The 16171-nt window shown below is 35.9% G+C and overlaps 2 protein-coding genes and 1 long non-coding RNA gene across 3 annotated transcripts; all 3 read left to right on the top strand.

Moving 5' to 3' along the window:
* The first annotated feature begins 3249 nt into the window (after nt 1-3249).
* Nucleotides 3250-4447, top strand: LOC141651157 (replication protein A 70 kDa DNA-binding subunit A-like). Its single transcript, XM_074458880.1, has 6 exons — nt 3250-3260; nt 3356-3521; nt 3619-3895; nt 3967-4036; nt 4126-4256; nt 4344-4447. The coding sequence occupies exons 1-6, from the start codon at nt 3250-3252 to the stop codon at nt 4445-4447; spliced, it is 759 nt and encodes a 252-aa protein (XP_074314981.1).
* An 819-nt stretch (nt 4448-5266) lies between these two features.
* LOC141652118 (uncharacterized) lies at nt 5267-7220 on the top strand. Its single transcript, XR_012546978.1, has 3 exons — nt 5267-5488; nt 6098-6174; nt 6957-7220. It is a non-coding gene; the product is annotated as an uncharacterized LOC141652118 (long non-coding RNA).
* Nucleotides 7221-11221: 4001 nt separating this feature from the next.
* LOC141651156 (uncharacterized) lies at nt 11222-14911 on the top strand. The gene is made up of 5 exons (XM_074458879.1): nt 11222-11519; nt 11789-12107; nt 12196-13295; nt 13382-13522; nt 13629-14911. The coding sequence occupies exons 1-5, from the start codon at nt 11222-11224 to the stop codon at nt 14909-14911; spliced, it is 3141 nt and encodes a 1046-aa protein (XP_074314980.1).
* Nucleotides 14912-16171: the final 1260 nt, after the last annotated feature.

The following is a 16171-nucleotide window of genomic DNA, read 5'->3' as shown; positions in this document are numbered from 1 at the left end:
ATTTTAAAATTTTAAGAAAAAGTGGTACTAAATGTAATTAAATAGTTACAAATCCGGTAATTAAATAGGTACAAGTCCTGATTAAAGATAAAATGGGTACATTTATTATTTAAATAGGTACGAAATTACTATGTCACGATCAATAACAAAAGGGTCACGAAATACAAATAAAAGAGTACAAAAACTGGTCTCTCAATAACTTATTAAAAGATCGTCTCTCCAAAATTTTAATGGGTCCAATAAAGGAAGGATGAATTGGGTATGGCCTATGATTGAATGAAAAATTATGTGTACTATTACCTCATATTAACTACGTATTAATTTCGTTGGCGAATTAGAAATGTACGAGTATTAGGGTGAGTATTTAGTTAATTTGGTGATGGAGTTCGAGCCTCTTTATTGGCATGACTTGAAATTTGTAATAGTTATTGGTGATTTATAAGACAGAATATTACACGTGGCCCGTGCATCGCACGGGCATTAAATCTAGTATATATATAAAAGAGGCTTTTTTCAGGCAATTCTAGAGACTCCATCCTTTCTTATACACTCGAACCAAAATAATAATTATACTAGTTTTAAACCCGTGAAATTCACGGGCTGTTTTATACTACGTGGTTAGATGATTACCTTTAAATTAATACTCCATATATTGTTAGTAAACTTAAAGTCATACGAAAGTTGATATTATATTAAATGTAAAACACATAAAATTAGAGTTGGTTATTTGTACAATTCGTATCCATATTATTTTAACTAAATGATAAGTTATGAGTTTAAGACATAACTAAGTTATAGACCTGTTAAATTTCGACCCGACCCGATCTCATCCATTTTTTCCAGGGTTAAAACACGAAAATCTCGAGCAGTAACCCGTTCGATCTGGAACTCGAAATGACCTGTTAATTTAATTGAAACCTGACACGAACACGTTGACCCGTTGACTCAGAGATAAATTAAAATAATTTTTATCAAAATATTAATATTTATTATATAATATATTTGAAAAAATAATTAAAAAGACTAAACATTGAATATGATTAAAATATTAATATTAAATATACTTTAGTTTTTAAAAATATTTTTCGATCTATAAAAGGCGTTAGATAATAATTGTTGACTCGCACTTTACCCATAGTAACCCGACCCATAACCCGTATGACTCGATCCGTATTTGAACCCACTGTACCCGACCTGTATGATCATATCCGTCCAACCCATTTCAGATATATAGACAACATAAAGGATATATAACCCCACTTAAATGGTTTAAAAAATTATCGGGAAAAAAATCTCAAATGAAACCCATCCTTATACGCTCGTATACACATTAAAAAGTCATCGGAAGAAAAATAATAATAATGATTGTAAAATGTATTCATAAATTATAGGTTAAGGCAGCCTCAACTATGAAACTGTCCATTTTTGTTAGTAAAAAAATCGTTCAGTTTTATTATTAAATTAATAAAAAAAATTGTCTTTTTATTTAATGAGTTAAAAGTTATAAATTAAGAGTGTCTCACACCATGGGACTGTCCATTTTTATAAAAAAAAAAAAAAAAAACTATTCATTTAATGCTAACAAATAAGTTGTCTTTCAACATTATAGAACCGTCTCACAGTATAAGACCGTCTTAACTTAATAATTACTGACAACCACAATCGGTGATGAAGTATTTTTTTTTTTTACCATTACTGTAACGTAGTTTGTAGATTTAACATGGTTAAGAGTACGTTTGTTTTTGGGAAGAGTACCATCAATATAGGAATTTAAAATATATTCCGTAATTTTTGTTATAAATTAGTTTCTAAATCATATATTCCGTAATTTTGCTTATATAAATATATTCCGTAATTATGCTTGAAAGAATATCATGTACCTATAGACCTATAGTAAATTAGTTTATAATCTATTTTTTCAATTGATTATCTAAACTTGAAATATTCGTGAATTTATTAGGGATTGATTGATAATCATAATTTAATTTTGGTTAATTGATATGTTTTATACTGCTTCTTTAATTGATTTAAGTGTTATGTTAAACTTTCCTTTTTTTTTTCCGTGATATGTACAATGTTCAAATTAGTCAAAATAACTCAAAATAATTACAGAATGTCACGTAAGCATGACTGAAATAAATATTAGCATGTCATGTGGCAGTAGATCTTAGAAGATTAATATATATAATGATAATAATAATAATAATGATTGTGATTTCCAAATATACTATGTGATATTCCGTCCATTTTCATCTATTATTATTACTTTATTTCCTTGTTTACTTTGCAGCACACAATTCATGGTAATATGCAAGGGGGAAATGACATGCAAGGGAGGATAGCCAATCTTTGCACATGATATTCATAGTCATCGACTCATAGCCAATCAATTATCAATTATCAATTATCAATTATGTATTTAAATTATGTATTTAGAAAGGAAAGTTTTACGTAAATCAAGAGATTGGAATTGGAATAAAAAACACAAAAGGAAGAATCTTTTTGTAAATAATATTAATATAGCAAACTGACGTTAAAAACAAAGGATGAATAAAAATGGAATCTTTTTGTAATTTTTGTAGTCAATGCTAATATAGCAAATATCAATGTGAATTTGACGTGTTTTATATCCTCATTTCTCAAGTGTGTTATTATTATGCCATGTCATCCTAGGTGTGTTATTATTATGCCATGTCAGCGGCCAAGTTAGAGGATTAATATATAGATAGATTAAAATTGAAAAAATACTTTTGTAAAAAATATCACGTTGAAAATTTTCCACATTCTACCACAAAACAAATACTATTTAAAAATTCTATCTACACAAGACTATTATCCTATCAAATACTACATTAAAAATACCTTCTCTTATGGAATATACACAAATATAATAAAATACCTTCTAAAAAATCTTTCTAAAAATTATTATTATCCCTATGTACACAAATATATGGAAAAATATCTTCTCTTATGGAATATACACTGAAAAAAATACGTTCCCCATTCTACCACAAATCAAATACTACATTAAAAAATTGTTAAATGCCTGCTGTCTTCAATGCCATCCTCCTGCACGTTTATTCCAATTGACGTTCATGTTAAACACTATTTGTGAACTCTTTATCTCTTAGCTCATAAACTCCTAATCCTAGAGAAATAGATAAATCTTACAAACACTATATAAATAAACTAAATCCAACGTTAAACTTACCTGCAAAAAAAACTTTCCTGCAAACTCTTTAGGCAGCCATGGCACCGAGGTATGTTCTCATGTTCTCCATCTATACTTTTAGTACCTGCACCCAAACATATCTAACTTATTAACTCATATTAACTTGAATTTTTCTATGCACAGATCTTATTCGCTCATCAATGAACTAAGACCAACACCTCCTGACAACGAAGACTCCGGCAGTAACAATTGGAAAATCAGGGTTCGTGTGACAAGATTATGCAAAGTTTATCGTCCAACCAACAAATCTGAGCTTCTTTATGTTTCTACGGTCCTCATAGATGAAGAGGTAACGAACTTTTCTATTTTCTCTGGCCATATATTTTACGTTTTCAACTCAGGGCAACGAACTGACGTCAAACTATATTTTTGTAAACCATTTACAGGGAGGGTACGTGGAGGCAACCATCCCAGGTTATTTCTGGAAACGCTTCGAACCAAAAATTTGTGATGGAAAAATCCATATCCTCAAAAACTTTGATATTATCCAAAATAGGACCGCTTATCGTGTTGTAAGCGACAACAAGATTATGCTGAAGTTCTTTTACTCTACTTTTGCCAAGGCCATGGCATTAGAAGATAGTACTATTCCTATTCATAGATTCGACTTTGTTCCATTCGACAATCTAGACCATCGGCGTGATAACCACTATATACTTACTGGTATGTGAACTAACCTTAATTAATATTCCGTAATTAATAACTTCCTTTCTAACAGTACTCCGAATTTACAGATCTATACGGAGTTGTTATCGACGAGAAACCCGGAAACAATTGTTTTGCAATAGAGATTGAAAATGTAGGGTATGTACCCAACTCTTGTATTATAATCTATATGCTATACTTTACTCACTGCCTCCAATACTTTATAACCTCCTTTATTTTTCAAACAGGGGTGATCGCGTAAGAATTACTCTATGGGATCAATGTCTAGCCAACTACCATCTACAAAAAGAAAAACTTACCGGCTCTAACGTACCCACCGTAGCTGTCGTTACATCTCTCACAGTAAAGAACTATAATGGTAAGCATGAAATTTATTCATCACTACTATGCTATCTCTAAAATTTAAAGCATGTCCCTAAATTTTATGTTCTTAAAAAAATTTCAGGATACAACAGTATATCAACTTCTCACTACAAGAAAAATTGTTTTGGGCGACAAAAGAGTTTGTTATGGGCAACAAATATTTTATTCGTTGCACAACAACATTAATTTGGGCAACAACCTTATTTTTGTCGTCAAAGGTTCGATTTTGTGCAACGAAATAGGATTTTGTTGCCTATAATCTAAATTTTGGGCAACAATATTGAAAATCGTTGCCATTTTGCTTTCTATAGACTACGAATTTTATACAGTTGTCGCCCAATCTCGAAATAAAGGCGCAAAACATTTCCGCCAAAAAATCAAATGAAAATCAAAGCAAACTTAAAAATTTCCAACCCCCCATAAGACGCATAACTTAATCCTACTCCCTTATCTTACTTCCTGACTTTCTTTTCATTTGGGATCTAAAATTACTCGTCTACGAAATTTGTCGTCAAGGGAATTCGGAACCCTAATTTCTCTCCGGTATCTTATTTTCGGTCATCGATATGGGCTTTACCAGGTTAGTTCTTCGATTAAAATTGTGGGTTAAATTTATCATCTAATTAATTTGGTCATGCAAAAGTAGTTGTATCTTGAATCTGATTCATTTAGAATTCTGGGTTTTTCATTAATATGTTCTATCTTTGATATGATTCATCTGCTAAATTTGTTATGCGAAAAGTTTTGTTGGTAAAATTTTGTTCAAAAGGTGATAACTTTGGATTTTGACTAAAAACTTCAGATCTCTACTTAGTGTCACTTGTATTTATGTGATTTTGGGGTTTAGTTTCATTATTGCATCTCTTCATTCTAACTCATTGGTTACCATTTTCATTGTTATGCCCAACTTTCTCCTGCCCTTTTATTTGGTAAGCCTTCTCCTTTTTAATTAGTTTCAATTCAATTTTTGTTAATTTGATTTATTTTTGAGCTTTGGATATCGGGTTAGCTGATTAAAGCTTATTTCTTTTTGTCCTGATTTGTGGATTCGAAGTGTTTGTCTAATTTAGCCATTCTGAATTATGGCTTCTGAAGTATTAGAAGGATCCGTGGCTGAGTTTATCTCCTTCTGTACCTTCTTCTCCAATCTACGCACCAGCCAGGCAGTCACCATGCTCGCTTTGTGAGGAAAGGTCCAGTTTTCTAGAGACTTTAACACAATTAGAGGTATGTTAAGCTTGCTTTGTTATAAATATATAGTCATCATTGTGGTAGATCTATTGATTTGAGAAAGTTTGTATATCATACTCTTGAGTCCTGATGAGAATTAAGTTGGCTTCGCATACACTCCTTCCGTCTCAATCATTTGTTTACATTTTATATTCTTTGTGAGGGTTATTTTAATCAAAGGTAAACAAAATGTTGTGATGGAGGGAGTAAAAGTTAAAGAAAACCACTATGCCATTCTTCAAGTGCATTAACTGTTTGCTAGACTGCTGGACATATGTAAACTATCACTTACTCCAATAGTTGAGTAGTTATTGTACAGGTAGAGTTGCACAACGTGAAAAGTTTTGTCCAAAATGGCTACTGATAATATGCAAGAGACATAATCTTGTCAATTTGGTTTTTGCTAATCTGAAATGGGAAAAGGACACGGGGTATGCTATGCAAATATAGGAACATAACTACGCATTCATATATTATTTCGTATGAACTAGTTATACGTAATGTAATATGCATATGAGCTAATGGTAAACCTCTGATCGACTCTTTGAGCTCATTTTTCATACTTGTTTTAATATGGCTCTTTATATGACCCTTTAAATATTGCAGGCCGCTGACTGTGAACAAAGACAAACGAAATTGGTTGCTTGGTTCTCTATAGAGATTGGGATAGTGATAAACAAAAGGTAATGCTCTATATGTTTATTTTATGCTCGAGTAATCTGAAATTTGACATGAAGAAAACTAGTTTGATCACTCCCCTCCCTCAAACCACCATGAAGAAAGCTAGTTATTGAATGCATATAAGATTATAAGAATCTCTACAAAGCATCCTGACGAAATATATAGGGTTTAAGTCAAGTGTGTTTATCGTATTAAATAGAATTATGTTGTGAATTATGTCTAGTTCTAAGAAACACCATCAACATTAGTTACTAGGATACTACTAAGAAGTCATGGTTATGATATAGCCATTTACGAAACTATTTGTGCTTTGTCATGGCATCCAGTAATGGAAAATAGTACTCCCTCCGTCCCGGTCATTTGTTGTCCTTTCATTTTGGCACAAAGACCAAGAAAACCACTAAAAATACCAATTTAACCTTCCACTCGTGAATGTTCCAGCGGGAAACCAGCTCTCTAAAAAAAGTGGGGCCCTTCAAAGTATATTCCTATCTTGAATGAAACTAACCACCAGAATTGCTTCTAACAAATCCTCCCTCTGTAGGCCTCTATGTTGCATACCGTACATTAGTTCCAATGGAAAACATTCAGACTCTCCAAAGTATTTTCAAGGGGTAGTATAGTCATAGAATCATTTAAAAGCATCCTAAAATAGAAAGGACAACAAATGACTGAGACACCCAAAAAAGGAAAAGGACAACAAATGACCGGGACGGAGGGAGTAACTCTTTAGACTTTAATGGCTATAAATACTACATGTCATAATTTATGTCTTACTCTACAGGATCAAGAAAGCGCTAATGCTAATGGTATCACACAAACGCTTTGTAGATCTTTCGGATGGTTTTTGGGCAAATGTGATGTTGGAGGTTGTATCGGCATATTTAGGTTTTTTTTTGTTTACTACCCAAGCTTCAAGATCCAATTTTGCTGAAGTCTATTGCATCAATGTAAATTTACGGATCTCCTTATATCTTCATTTTTAGTACATAATTAAATTTATTTAGGTGTATCACATTTGTATAAGCATATTGTATTTATTCTGAGTAATGCTATATTGGTTGTTTAAGAAAACTATCTTTTTTTTAACAAAATGAATTCCTTATAGTTCGAAAAGGAAAATGGGCAACGATGAGCCGTGAATTGTAAATGCATTTTTAATGTAATTAAATTGAACACAGTGCCACGAAAAAAGTTACTGTCGTCATAACAAACACATGGGCAACAAATAGATTGACGCTTATCATTCTTCTTTTCAACAACGATTAATCTATTTGTTGCACAAAATTAATTAAGGGCGACAAAATGAGTTGACGCCAATAGTTGTTTTATGGGCGACAACATAGAGTTCGTTGCACAAACCTCTTAATAGGCGACAACTTACACTCGTTGCACAAAGTTTGCAATGGGCAATGAAAAACATAGTCGTTGCACATAATGGAAAGGGCGTCGACCCTTGGGCGACGAAGCCACGACGACCTGAATTTCGTAGCACAAATGAATGGCGACGAAATCAAGGCTTTGTGCGTCAAAATATTTTGTCGCCCAAACCCATTTTTCTTGTAGTGTCTTCATCAAGTAGTCTATACCTCAATCTAGACTTCCCTGAAGTGAATACACTGACTACAATTTATAGTGAGAAGAATGGGGATTTCAAACACAAAGCAGCTATAGACGAAATCACCCAGAAAGATATATCAACCCTCTTAGAGTATGCAGAAACTGAGTACAAAAATGTATTTAGTTATTAACTGTCCTTCTTTTTTCTCTCCTTTAGTTCACTAAGCCCTTCTTTATTCTTTTTTCTGGACATTCAGGATCTTATACTTTATTGTACCGCTAAAGTAAAATGTATCCCAAGAGAAAAACCTTGGAATTACCAATCATGTTTTGGGTGCACCAGTAAGCCACGTCATAAGGCATCTGGCCTATGGTGTGATACTTGCAAGAAGCCAAGTGAAACTCAGACAATCAGGTATCACTTTTTCAGACAATAATCTGATTGTTAATAGATGTAATAGTGACACTGTCAAAATTAATAACTAACTATATGACTGTTCTTCGGGTAAGGTATCGTATCGAGTTAAAAGTGCAAGATGATACCTCTACTACATCTTTCGTCATATTTGACAAAGAAGCTAAAAAACTTATTGGTCAAGACGCTCTTACCTTATTTGATTCCCAACCAATTGAGGACGAGGATGATGAAGACTACAACCACATTCCGGATCTGCTTTTCAACACCTTCGTTGGAAAAGAATTCTGTTTCAAAATAAAGGTTGCTGATTATAATCATGGTCTTAAAAGAAGAAAGAGCTTCAACGTCATTGACATATCAGAGAAGTGCTTCAATGAGGTAAATGACTAAATATTACTAAATGTATCATTGCTTCAGTTTAACCAAGCGTGTATATTAACAATTCTACCACTAAATACAGACTTTCAACGGAGAACATACACAGCCAAAACGCTCAAGACAAGTTCATATTCTGGACGAATCAGATGACGAGGGGTCGAGCGGCACTTCAAAAAACAAGAAGACAAGACACGAGGAGGTTGACTTAATAGATCTCAAGGAAGATTGAATAGCTCTAGACTACTACTTAATAGCTTAAAGAATAAAAAACATAATATTAGTTGTTATTTAATAATGGCTGTGATGTCTATGGCACAGCTACAAACCCTTAGTTGTTACTTTCAATTCCTAGATACTTCCTAAAGTTTGCTGTATGTTATTAGTTACTACTTTTATTTACTTAGACAATAATTGATGTATTATCATTTGATATTACATGCTTTTCATATTGAGTAATAAAGAATAAATACCTGTTTGTTCCAACCTGAAATCGCATAACCAATCTCCAGAAGCGCAAAATCCCAGAAAAAGAAAGCAAACTTCTTCAGTCGCTGCAATTAAATTTCCCGAAATAAAAACAATAAAAACAAACTCTCAATCACAGAACCGTACCCGTCTCACACAAGACCAAACTCAGAAGAATGTCCCATTTTCAGACATGAACTCCTGGAGATGCATGGATTCCCTGAATAATTCGCCCAATTAAAAAAAGATAGACAAATGTCAGAGCTTAGTTCTTCAAAGTTAGCTAACGGGTTTGTGAAATCTAAGGGTATTTTGAAGAAAGTTAGTGTCTTGAATGGTTTTAGTAAATACTATCCTTTCAGAGAGACTACTGTTGTTAACCCCCAGGGTTTTTTTTTTTCTGAAATCGTACTGTGCCAATTCACGATCGATTACAGAAATGAGCAAGCCGAATTTAAAATACCCAGGTGCGTATGACAAGTATTAAAGATAATTTGATTGTTGACACTGATAATCCGGATAATACACAGCCAAAATTTCATCACAGACATATACCATGCTTCACTGTAATATCAAATTGAAAAACTGCCCCCTTAGGTAACTCACCAGGAGTTGCACAAACCTGCAAAACATAACTGAAATTATCATAAAGAAGTAGAGTTAGATATTGCAACTATAGTATCCCAACACTGACAAACTATCAGTAGATAAAATTTAAAAAAGAAACTATATATAAAAACCAATTGGAAAGGAGACAATATTATATATTGTTTATGCTTACTATAAGAAGTCTGTCACTCTTTAATAAAATTTATATGTAAAACCTAATTGGAGACAAAAACGTCTTCTACTCCTCCAACAGATTTTTTGCAACCCAAGTAAACAACAATAATGGAAGGGGTAGATAAGAGGAACAAACGTAGGAGGATCATCTCAGAAGGCAGAAGGAAGAGGCAAAGAGTAGGTATCAATTCTGAAGAACAGATAGACAACGACGAAAAAGGGCAACCAGGTAAATTACTAAACTTATCTTCTGTACCAATCAAGAAAGTATTAGGCTGTTGTTAAGTAGCCAGACAATATTTAAATTTTTTTTTCAATTTTTATACTGATTAGATTAATAATGGTATATTTGTCGTAGAGAACAAAGAAAAGGAGTATCGCTACCTAGGCGATGCTGAGTACAACTGCCCTTCATGTGGTGCCATTATGTGGTTCGATGAGAGAATAAAAAACACAAGCACACGAAGCAACATAAGGTTCAACATGTGTTGTAGAGATGGTAAGGTTCGTTTGAAGGGACTAAAGGATGCACCCGATATCTTAAGAAGGCTATTAACCCATGAAGATAAGGACTCAAAAGACTTCAGGCAGTTAATTAGAGTATACAATTCCTGTTACGCATTCACTTCTATGGGTGCAAAGATTGACAACTCGGTTAACCAGAGGCCAGGTAGCTACGTCTTCCGGGTAAGTGGCCAGGTCCTCCATCGTATGGGAACGCTGCTTCCAGAAGATGGGGCCCATCCATCATATGCACAACTATATGTCTACGATACCGCGTCAGAGATATCGCTAAGAGAAAAGGCCGTGGCCAGAAGACAGGACAGCCCTACCTTAGATCATGCCATCCTAACAAAACTAAAGGACATTTTAGACGAATTTAACCCACTATCAAGACATTTCGTATGGCAAAAGAGAGAATAAAGGAGGACGAAAACATACGATTATCAGTCAAATTGTTAGGTACAAGAAAGCCTAATGACAGGATATATAATACTCCAACAGCGTCAGAGATTGCCGCACTCATTGTACACGACAATAGTACCGAGTCCAGAGGGAAGGACATAGTTGTACATCATAGATAGAGAGGGTTACAAGCAATTAGCGAGCTAGATCCTTCCTATATGGCTCTCCAGTATCCGCTATTATTTCCCTATGGTGAAGATAGTTACCATACTGGAATAACATATTACGTACCAGATGGAACACAAAAAAAGGGCAAGAGGGAATACGTCACTATGAGAGAATACTATGCGTATCGCATACAACAGAGGGAGGTGGGAGGCGGTCTATTACTATTTTGCGGTAGATTGTTCCAGCAATTTTTAGTAGATTGTTGTTGTGCGATCGAGTCAGAAAGACTCTGGTTTATTAGGAATAATCAAGACAAGTTCAGATGTGATGTTTTAAATAACGTCTATGACGCCATTACACAAGGAGATACAATGGGGATAACTATTGGCCAGAGAATATATCTGCCTCCCTCATTTACTGGAAGCCCGAGATACATGCAACAAAACTACCAAGATGCAATGGCCATCTGTCGGTGGTACGGAAATCCTCACTTATTTCTAACATTCACTGCAAATCCAAGATGGCCAGAGATCGAGGCAGCTCTGACTCTCATGGGTGGACAAAAAGCTGAGGACCGTCCAGATATCGTGGCCAGAGTTTTCAAGATGAAGCTCCGGCAACTTATGCACCTTTTGAAAAAGGAAGAATATTTTGGACCTACCGTTGCAGGTAAACTTTGATAAAATAAATAGTACTATTTCTAAATGTCAAAAGTTCGCATATGTTCCCTATCAATGCAGCAGTGATCTTTAAAAACCACGCATAGAATGAAACAATTAACCAGACTAAACCTTCCTACAAAAAGAACAAAACTTTGATGAACAAAAAAGATCAGATCCAGGGCTCTGTCTGAACTCATTCTGTTCAATCAACTGAACCGCAATGTCAAATACTATTCTTAAATGTAAATAGCTAACATATGTTCCCCGACCCTGCAGATATTTATACTATAGAGTTTCAGAAGAGAGGTTTACCTCATGCTCATATATTATTATGGCTAAGGAGAGGGAGTGAAGAGGTGTCAACCGACTTCATCGACACCATAATCCATGCAGAGATACCTGACAAAAACAAGGAGCCACGGTTATATGAAATTGTGTCACGCTCTATGGTCCATGGACCATGCGGCAAAGATGGTCCTAATTGCCCGTGTATGATGAATGATGTTTGCACAAAGAAATATCCAAAAGAACATAACGAGAGCACAACATTGGATCGCAATGGGTATCCAGTGTACAGAAGAAGGAAGGACAGAAGGTAAGTGCATATCCTAAAGCTGCCCACTTTTTAACCTAATGACAAGAGTCTCACTAACGTGATCTAACAGTTAAATTTGTACGTGTAGGACCATTAAAAAGGGTATCCATGAGATGGACAATAGATCTATTGTACCATATAACCCAGGGTTGCTTTTAATGTTTGATGCACACATCAATGTCGAGTGGTGCAACACAGCAAAAGCCATAAAGTATTTGTTTAAATATATATCAAAGGGACCAGATAAAGCGACTTTAGTCATACAAGAGGACACACAGGACGAGATAAAGGCTTACATGGACTGTCGATATCTATCTGCATCAGAGGCGGCCTGGAGAATCTTTGAGTTTGATATCCAGGAGAGATATCCTTCAGTGATGCGCCTCCCCGTGCACCTGGAAGGAGAACAATCAGTGGTGATTAAGGACAGTGATGTGCTAGAAGAAATAATTGAGGAGAAAAACAGCACAAACACAATGATGACAGCGTGGATGGCAACAAATGCAAATCAGCCAGATGCAAGGACGTTATCCTATGCGGAGTTTCCAACAAAATACGTGTGGAAGGAAGGGGGATGGCACGTAAGGAAGCAAGGGAAGTGCATTGGCAGGATGGTTTACGTTCACCCAACAGCCGGAGAAAAGTACTACCTGAGAGTTCTCCTTAACATAGTCAAGGGTGCGCAAAGTTATGAAGAAATTAGAACATTGGGAGACGTTGTGTACCCTACATTCAAGGAAGCTTGTTATGCACATGGCCTTTTAAATAATGATAAGGAGTGGCATGAAGCCATGTCAGAGGCAAATAAATGGGCAATGCCGTCGCAGCTCACGGAGCTATTCGTCACGATGATTCTGTTTTGTGAAGTAACAGATATAACGAAGCTGTGGGAGGAGAGCTATGGGATGCTATCAGAGGACATTGAGCGCAAGAAAAGAAGATTGTTTGGAGACCCTAATTTAGAACTTAGTGATGCCGCCAAACGGTCATACACCCTACTTGAGATAGACAAAATTCTGATGAGATACGGTAAGAGATTATCGGACATAGAAAGTATGCCGCAACCAGTGGAATCAGATGTACACGGCATGGAGAACAGACTAATTAGGGATGAGAGGAAGTACGATCGCAAGCAGCTCAGAGACGAGTGGGAGGGCAAGGTCAAATTACTGAACAGTGAGCAAAAATGTATGTCATAAACTAGAAAATAAGCATCGTAAAATACATGACAAAGTATTAACAAATTTCTACAAATGTAGATGTCTATGATGCAGTTATCAATGCTGTCAGTAGCAAATTACAGGAGTTGTTTTTCGTTTACGGTCACGGAGGAACAGGAAAGACATTCTTATACGGGGCAATCTCAGCGAAACTACGGTCGGAGGGCGAGATTGTACTCAATGTGGCATCGTCCGGTTAGATCTCTAAATTAACCAAGTGTTTAACAATAAATGTAAAAACTGCAAACAAGAAAAAGATATAATGATAATGGCAATTTAAATACTGACGATATAGTTACAGGTATCGCGGCGTTACTACTACCAGGGGGAAGGACAGCGCATAGTAGGTTTGATATACCTATTGAGCTATTCGACGACTCAACGTGTAATGTGAAACAGAATAGCCAGCTGGCTGAACTACTACGGGAGACGTCGTTGATTATATGGGATGAAGCCCCAATGGACCACAGGAATGCTTTTGAAGCACTAGATCGTACAATGAGGGATATAGTAAGCTACACCGATCCGGAGGCATCTTCAAAGATGTTCGGGGGAAAGGTGGTGTTACTTGGAGGCGATTTCAGACAAGTGCTCCCCATCGTATCGAAGGGGAAGAGACAGGATATCGTACAAGCCTCGATAAGCAGATCACATATATGGAGATCATGCACGGTGTTTCTTCTAAGGAAGAGCATGAGGGTTACAGATTCAGATGGTCAAAGACAGAGATTTAATAAGTGGTTATTGGCCATGGGTGATGGGAGGTTAGAAGCGAAAGCGGGAGAGCATGAGGATGAAGGGACGTGGATGAATATACCAGAAGAGTACACATCAGTGTGTGGGAAGCTAGATATTAAACAAGTAGTCGATGAAATATACCCGAGTTTCGTAGAGGGGAGTAAGGATGATGAATACTTGCGTGAACGCGCAATATTGACTCCTTTGAACGAAACAGCAGATACAGTAAACGACTATATGACCGACCAGATCCCTGGGAACTATAAAATATATAAAAGTTGCGATGAAGTATGCGCGGCTTCTATAGACAGCGATGACCAATTCTCGGCTTACCCAATCGAGTACCTAAATACGCTAAATCTACAAGGCCTGCCAAGGCACGAGCTCAAGCTTAAGGTAGGCATGCCAGTAATGCTTTTACGAAATATTAACCCCTCACAAGGATTGTGTAATGGAACTCGATTGATTGTAACACGAACAGGAGAATATATAGTGGAGGCGAGGATTGTCACCGGATCAAACGTGGGTAAGCATGTGCTAATCCCAAGGATAGTGTTAACGTCGACGGATCCTAAGGTGCCATTCATTCTCAAGAGAAGGCAATATCCACTGAAACCATGCTATGCAATGACCATAAACAAGAGTCAAGGTCAATCCCTTACACACGTCGGAGTATACTTACCGAAGCCAGTTTTTAGTCACGGACAGTTATACGTTGCGGCATCGAGGATGACGACGCCGCAAGGGCTGAGGTTCTTCATAGATGATACTGACCAGAATTTCAAGGGGTATACACGAAATATATTATACAAAGAGGTGTTTTCGAATTTGCCTGTTATTGAATAATATGGGGAATCACTCGATTATGAACATTATGATCCAAGCCTAAGTTCATGAAGTTTCGTATTAAAGTATTTAGTGCTCATTTATTCAGTTTCGAATTTAACTGATATTACATAGTTGGAACATTAACTGGTTATTGAAAATTATAGTTAAACCCAAGGTTGATAAAGTATCGTCTTAAAGTGTTTTGTGCTCATTTAATCAGTTTCATACGAATTACATTTGATCAATCAGTGCATATAAAAGGCAAAAAAAAGAAGAAAACATTATCAGAACCAGCAACACCCCAACAGAATGAAATAGATCAAGGAGCAAGATGACCTTCATTCAAATGAGTACATAACACAAAACACACGAGGACAAGATCAGTCAAATTAAAATCTTGTGATCCTCATAAATCCTTTGATTGGAACGGTGCAAATCAAAAATATAAGCAACGGATAAATGAGGTGAGGCAACTGAATGTTACCTGAAGATGAATGTCGGCGAAGTTGATCAATAACCAGCAGCAAACAATAGCCGATGATGAACACCTCACCACCAGAAATTAACCCCGACCAGGAGCAGACCTGAGAAAGGGTACGTCGACTGGACTTATTCAGGAGTAGCAACGATAACGATCCCGGACGTAGCAGTATATAGAGTTTATCAAAGGAAGAATATCCTTCCACCTCTTTAGCTGACCGTGGCACCAGGGTATGTTCTCCGTGTATGGTTATGGTACCTGCATCCAAATACTATTAAGTTAGTTTGAATTAAATTTATTTATCCTTAAAACATAAAACCGCCTGACAAAACTCCTCACAACAATTATTGCAGGAGAACAGGAGACCGAGACGATAAGAGTAGTATATAAGAAATTAGACAGACACTGTCTCAGGACAGAATTTGTGAGCCTCACACTCTGCCAATAAATGCAAATCAATGGATGTCATACATAAAAGTTTTAGACATATTCTCACCCTATAAGGGATGACACGCAGTGAACAAAAATTGAATGCTACTATCATCAAATTCAGCAAGCTCCACACATGTTACCTACACCATCATTTAATTGATTATGTATGTTAATCATCAGAATGAAATTACAGTATTCAATATGCTATGTATTATGTTCGAAAAATTCGATGGAGTATGACAAAAGTAAACATTAGTCGGTTTATCATCAAATTAGCCTATGACAGGACTAAAGCAATGCGACTGAAAAAAGCCCAACCAAAAATGACCGAACCCGAATAATAGAGACTAAGCGTGAGTACGTGA

The sequence above is a fragment of the Silene latifolia genome, chromosome 4 (genome assembly GCF_048544455.1).
Source record: "Silene latifolia isolate original U9 population chromosome 4, ASM4854445v1, whole genome shotgun sequence".
Classification (NCBI taxonomy): Eukaryota; Viridiplantae; Streptophyta; class Magnoliopsida; order Caryophyllales; family Caryophyllaceae; genus Silene; species Silene latifolia.
The sequence above is the reverse complement of the archived record's forward strand: the minus strand, read 5'-3'. Positions and strand labels throughout refer to the sequence as shown.

Bases quoted from the DNA above. Each gene is read 5' to 3' on its own strand.
- LOC141651156 (XM_074458879.1), top strand. From the start codon at position 11,222: ATGGGGATAACTATTGGCCAGAGAATATATCTGCCTCCCTCATTTACT. The intron at 11,520-11,788 runs GTAAACTTTGAT...CCGACCCTGCAG, and splicing joins TTTTGGACCTACCGTTGCAG to ATATTTATACTATAGAGTTT. The intron at 12,108-12,195 runs GTAAGTGCATAT...TTGTACGTGTAG, and splicing joins AGAAGAAGGAAGGACAGAAG to GACCATTAAAAAGGGTATCC.
- LOC141651157 (XM_074458880.1), top strand. The intron at 3,522-3,618 runs GTAACGAACTTT...AACCATTTACAG, and splicing joins CGGTCCTCATAGATGAAGAG to GGAGGGTACGTGGAGGCAAC. The intron at 3,896-3,966 runs GTATGTGAACTA...CCGAATTTACAG, and splicing joins TAACCACTATATACTTACTG to ATCTATACGGAGTTGTTATC.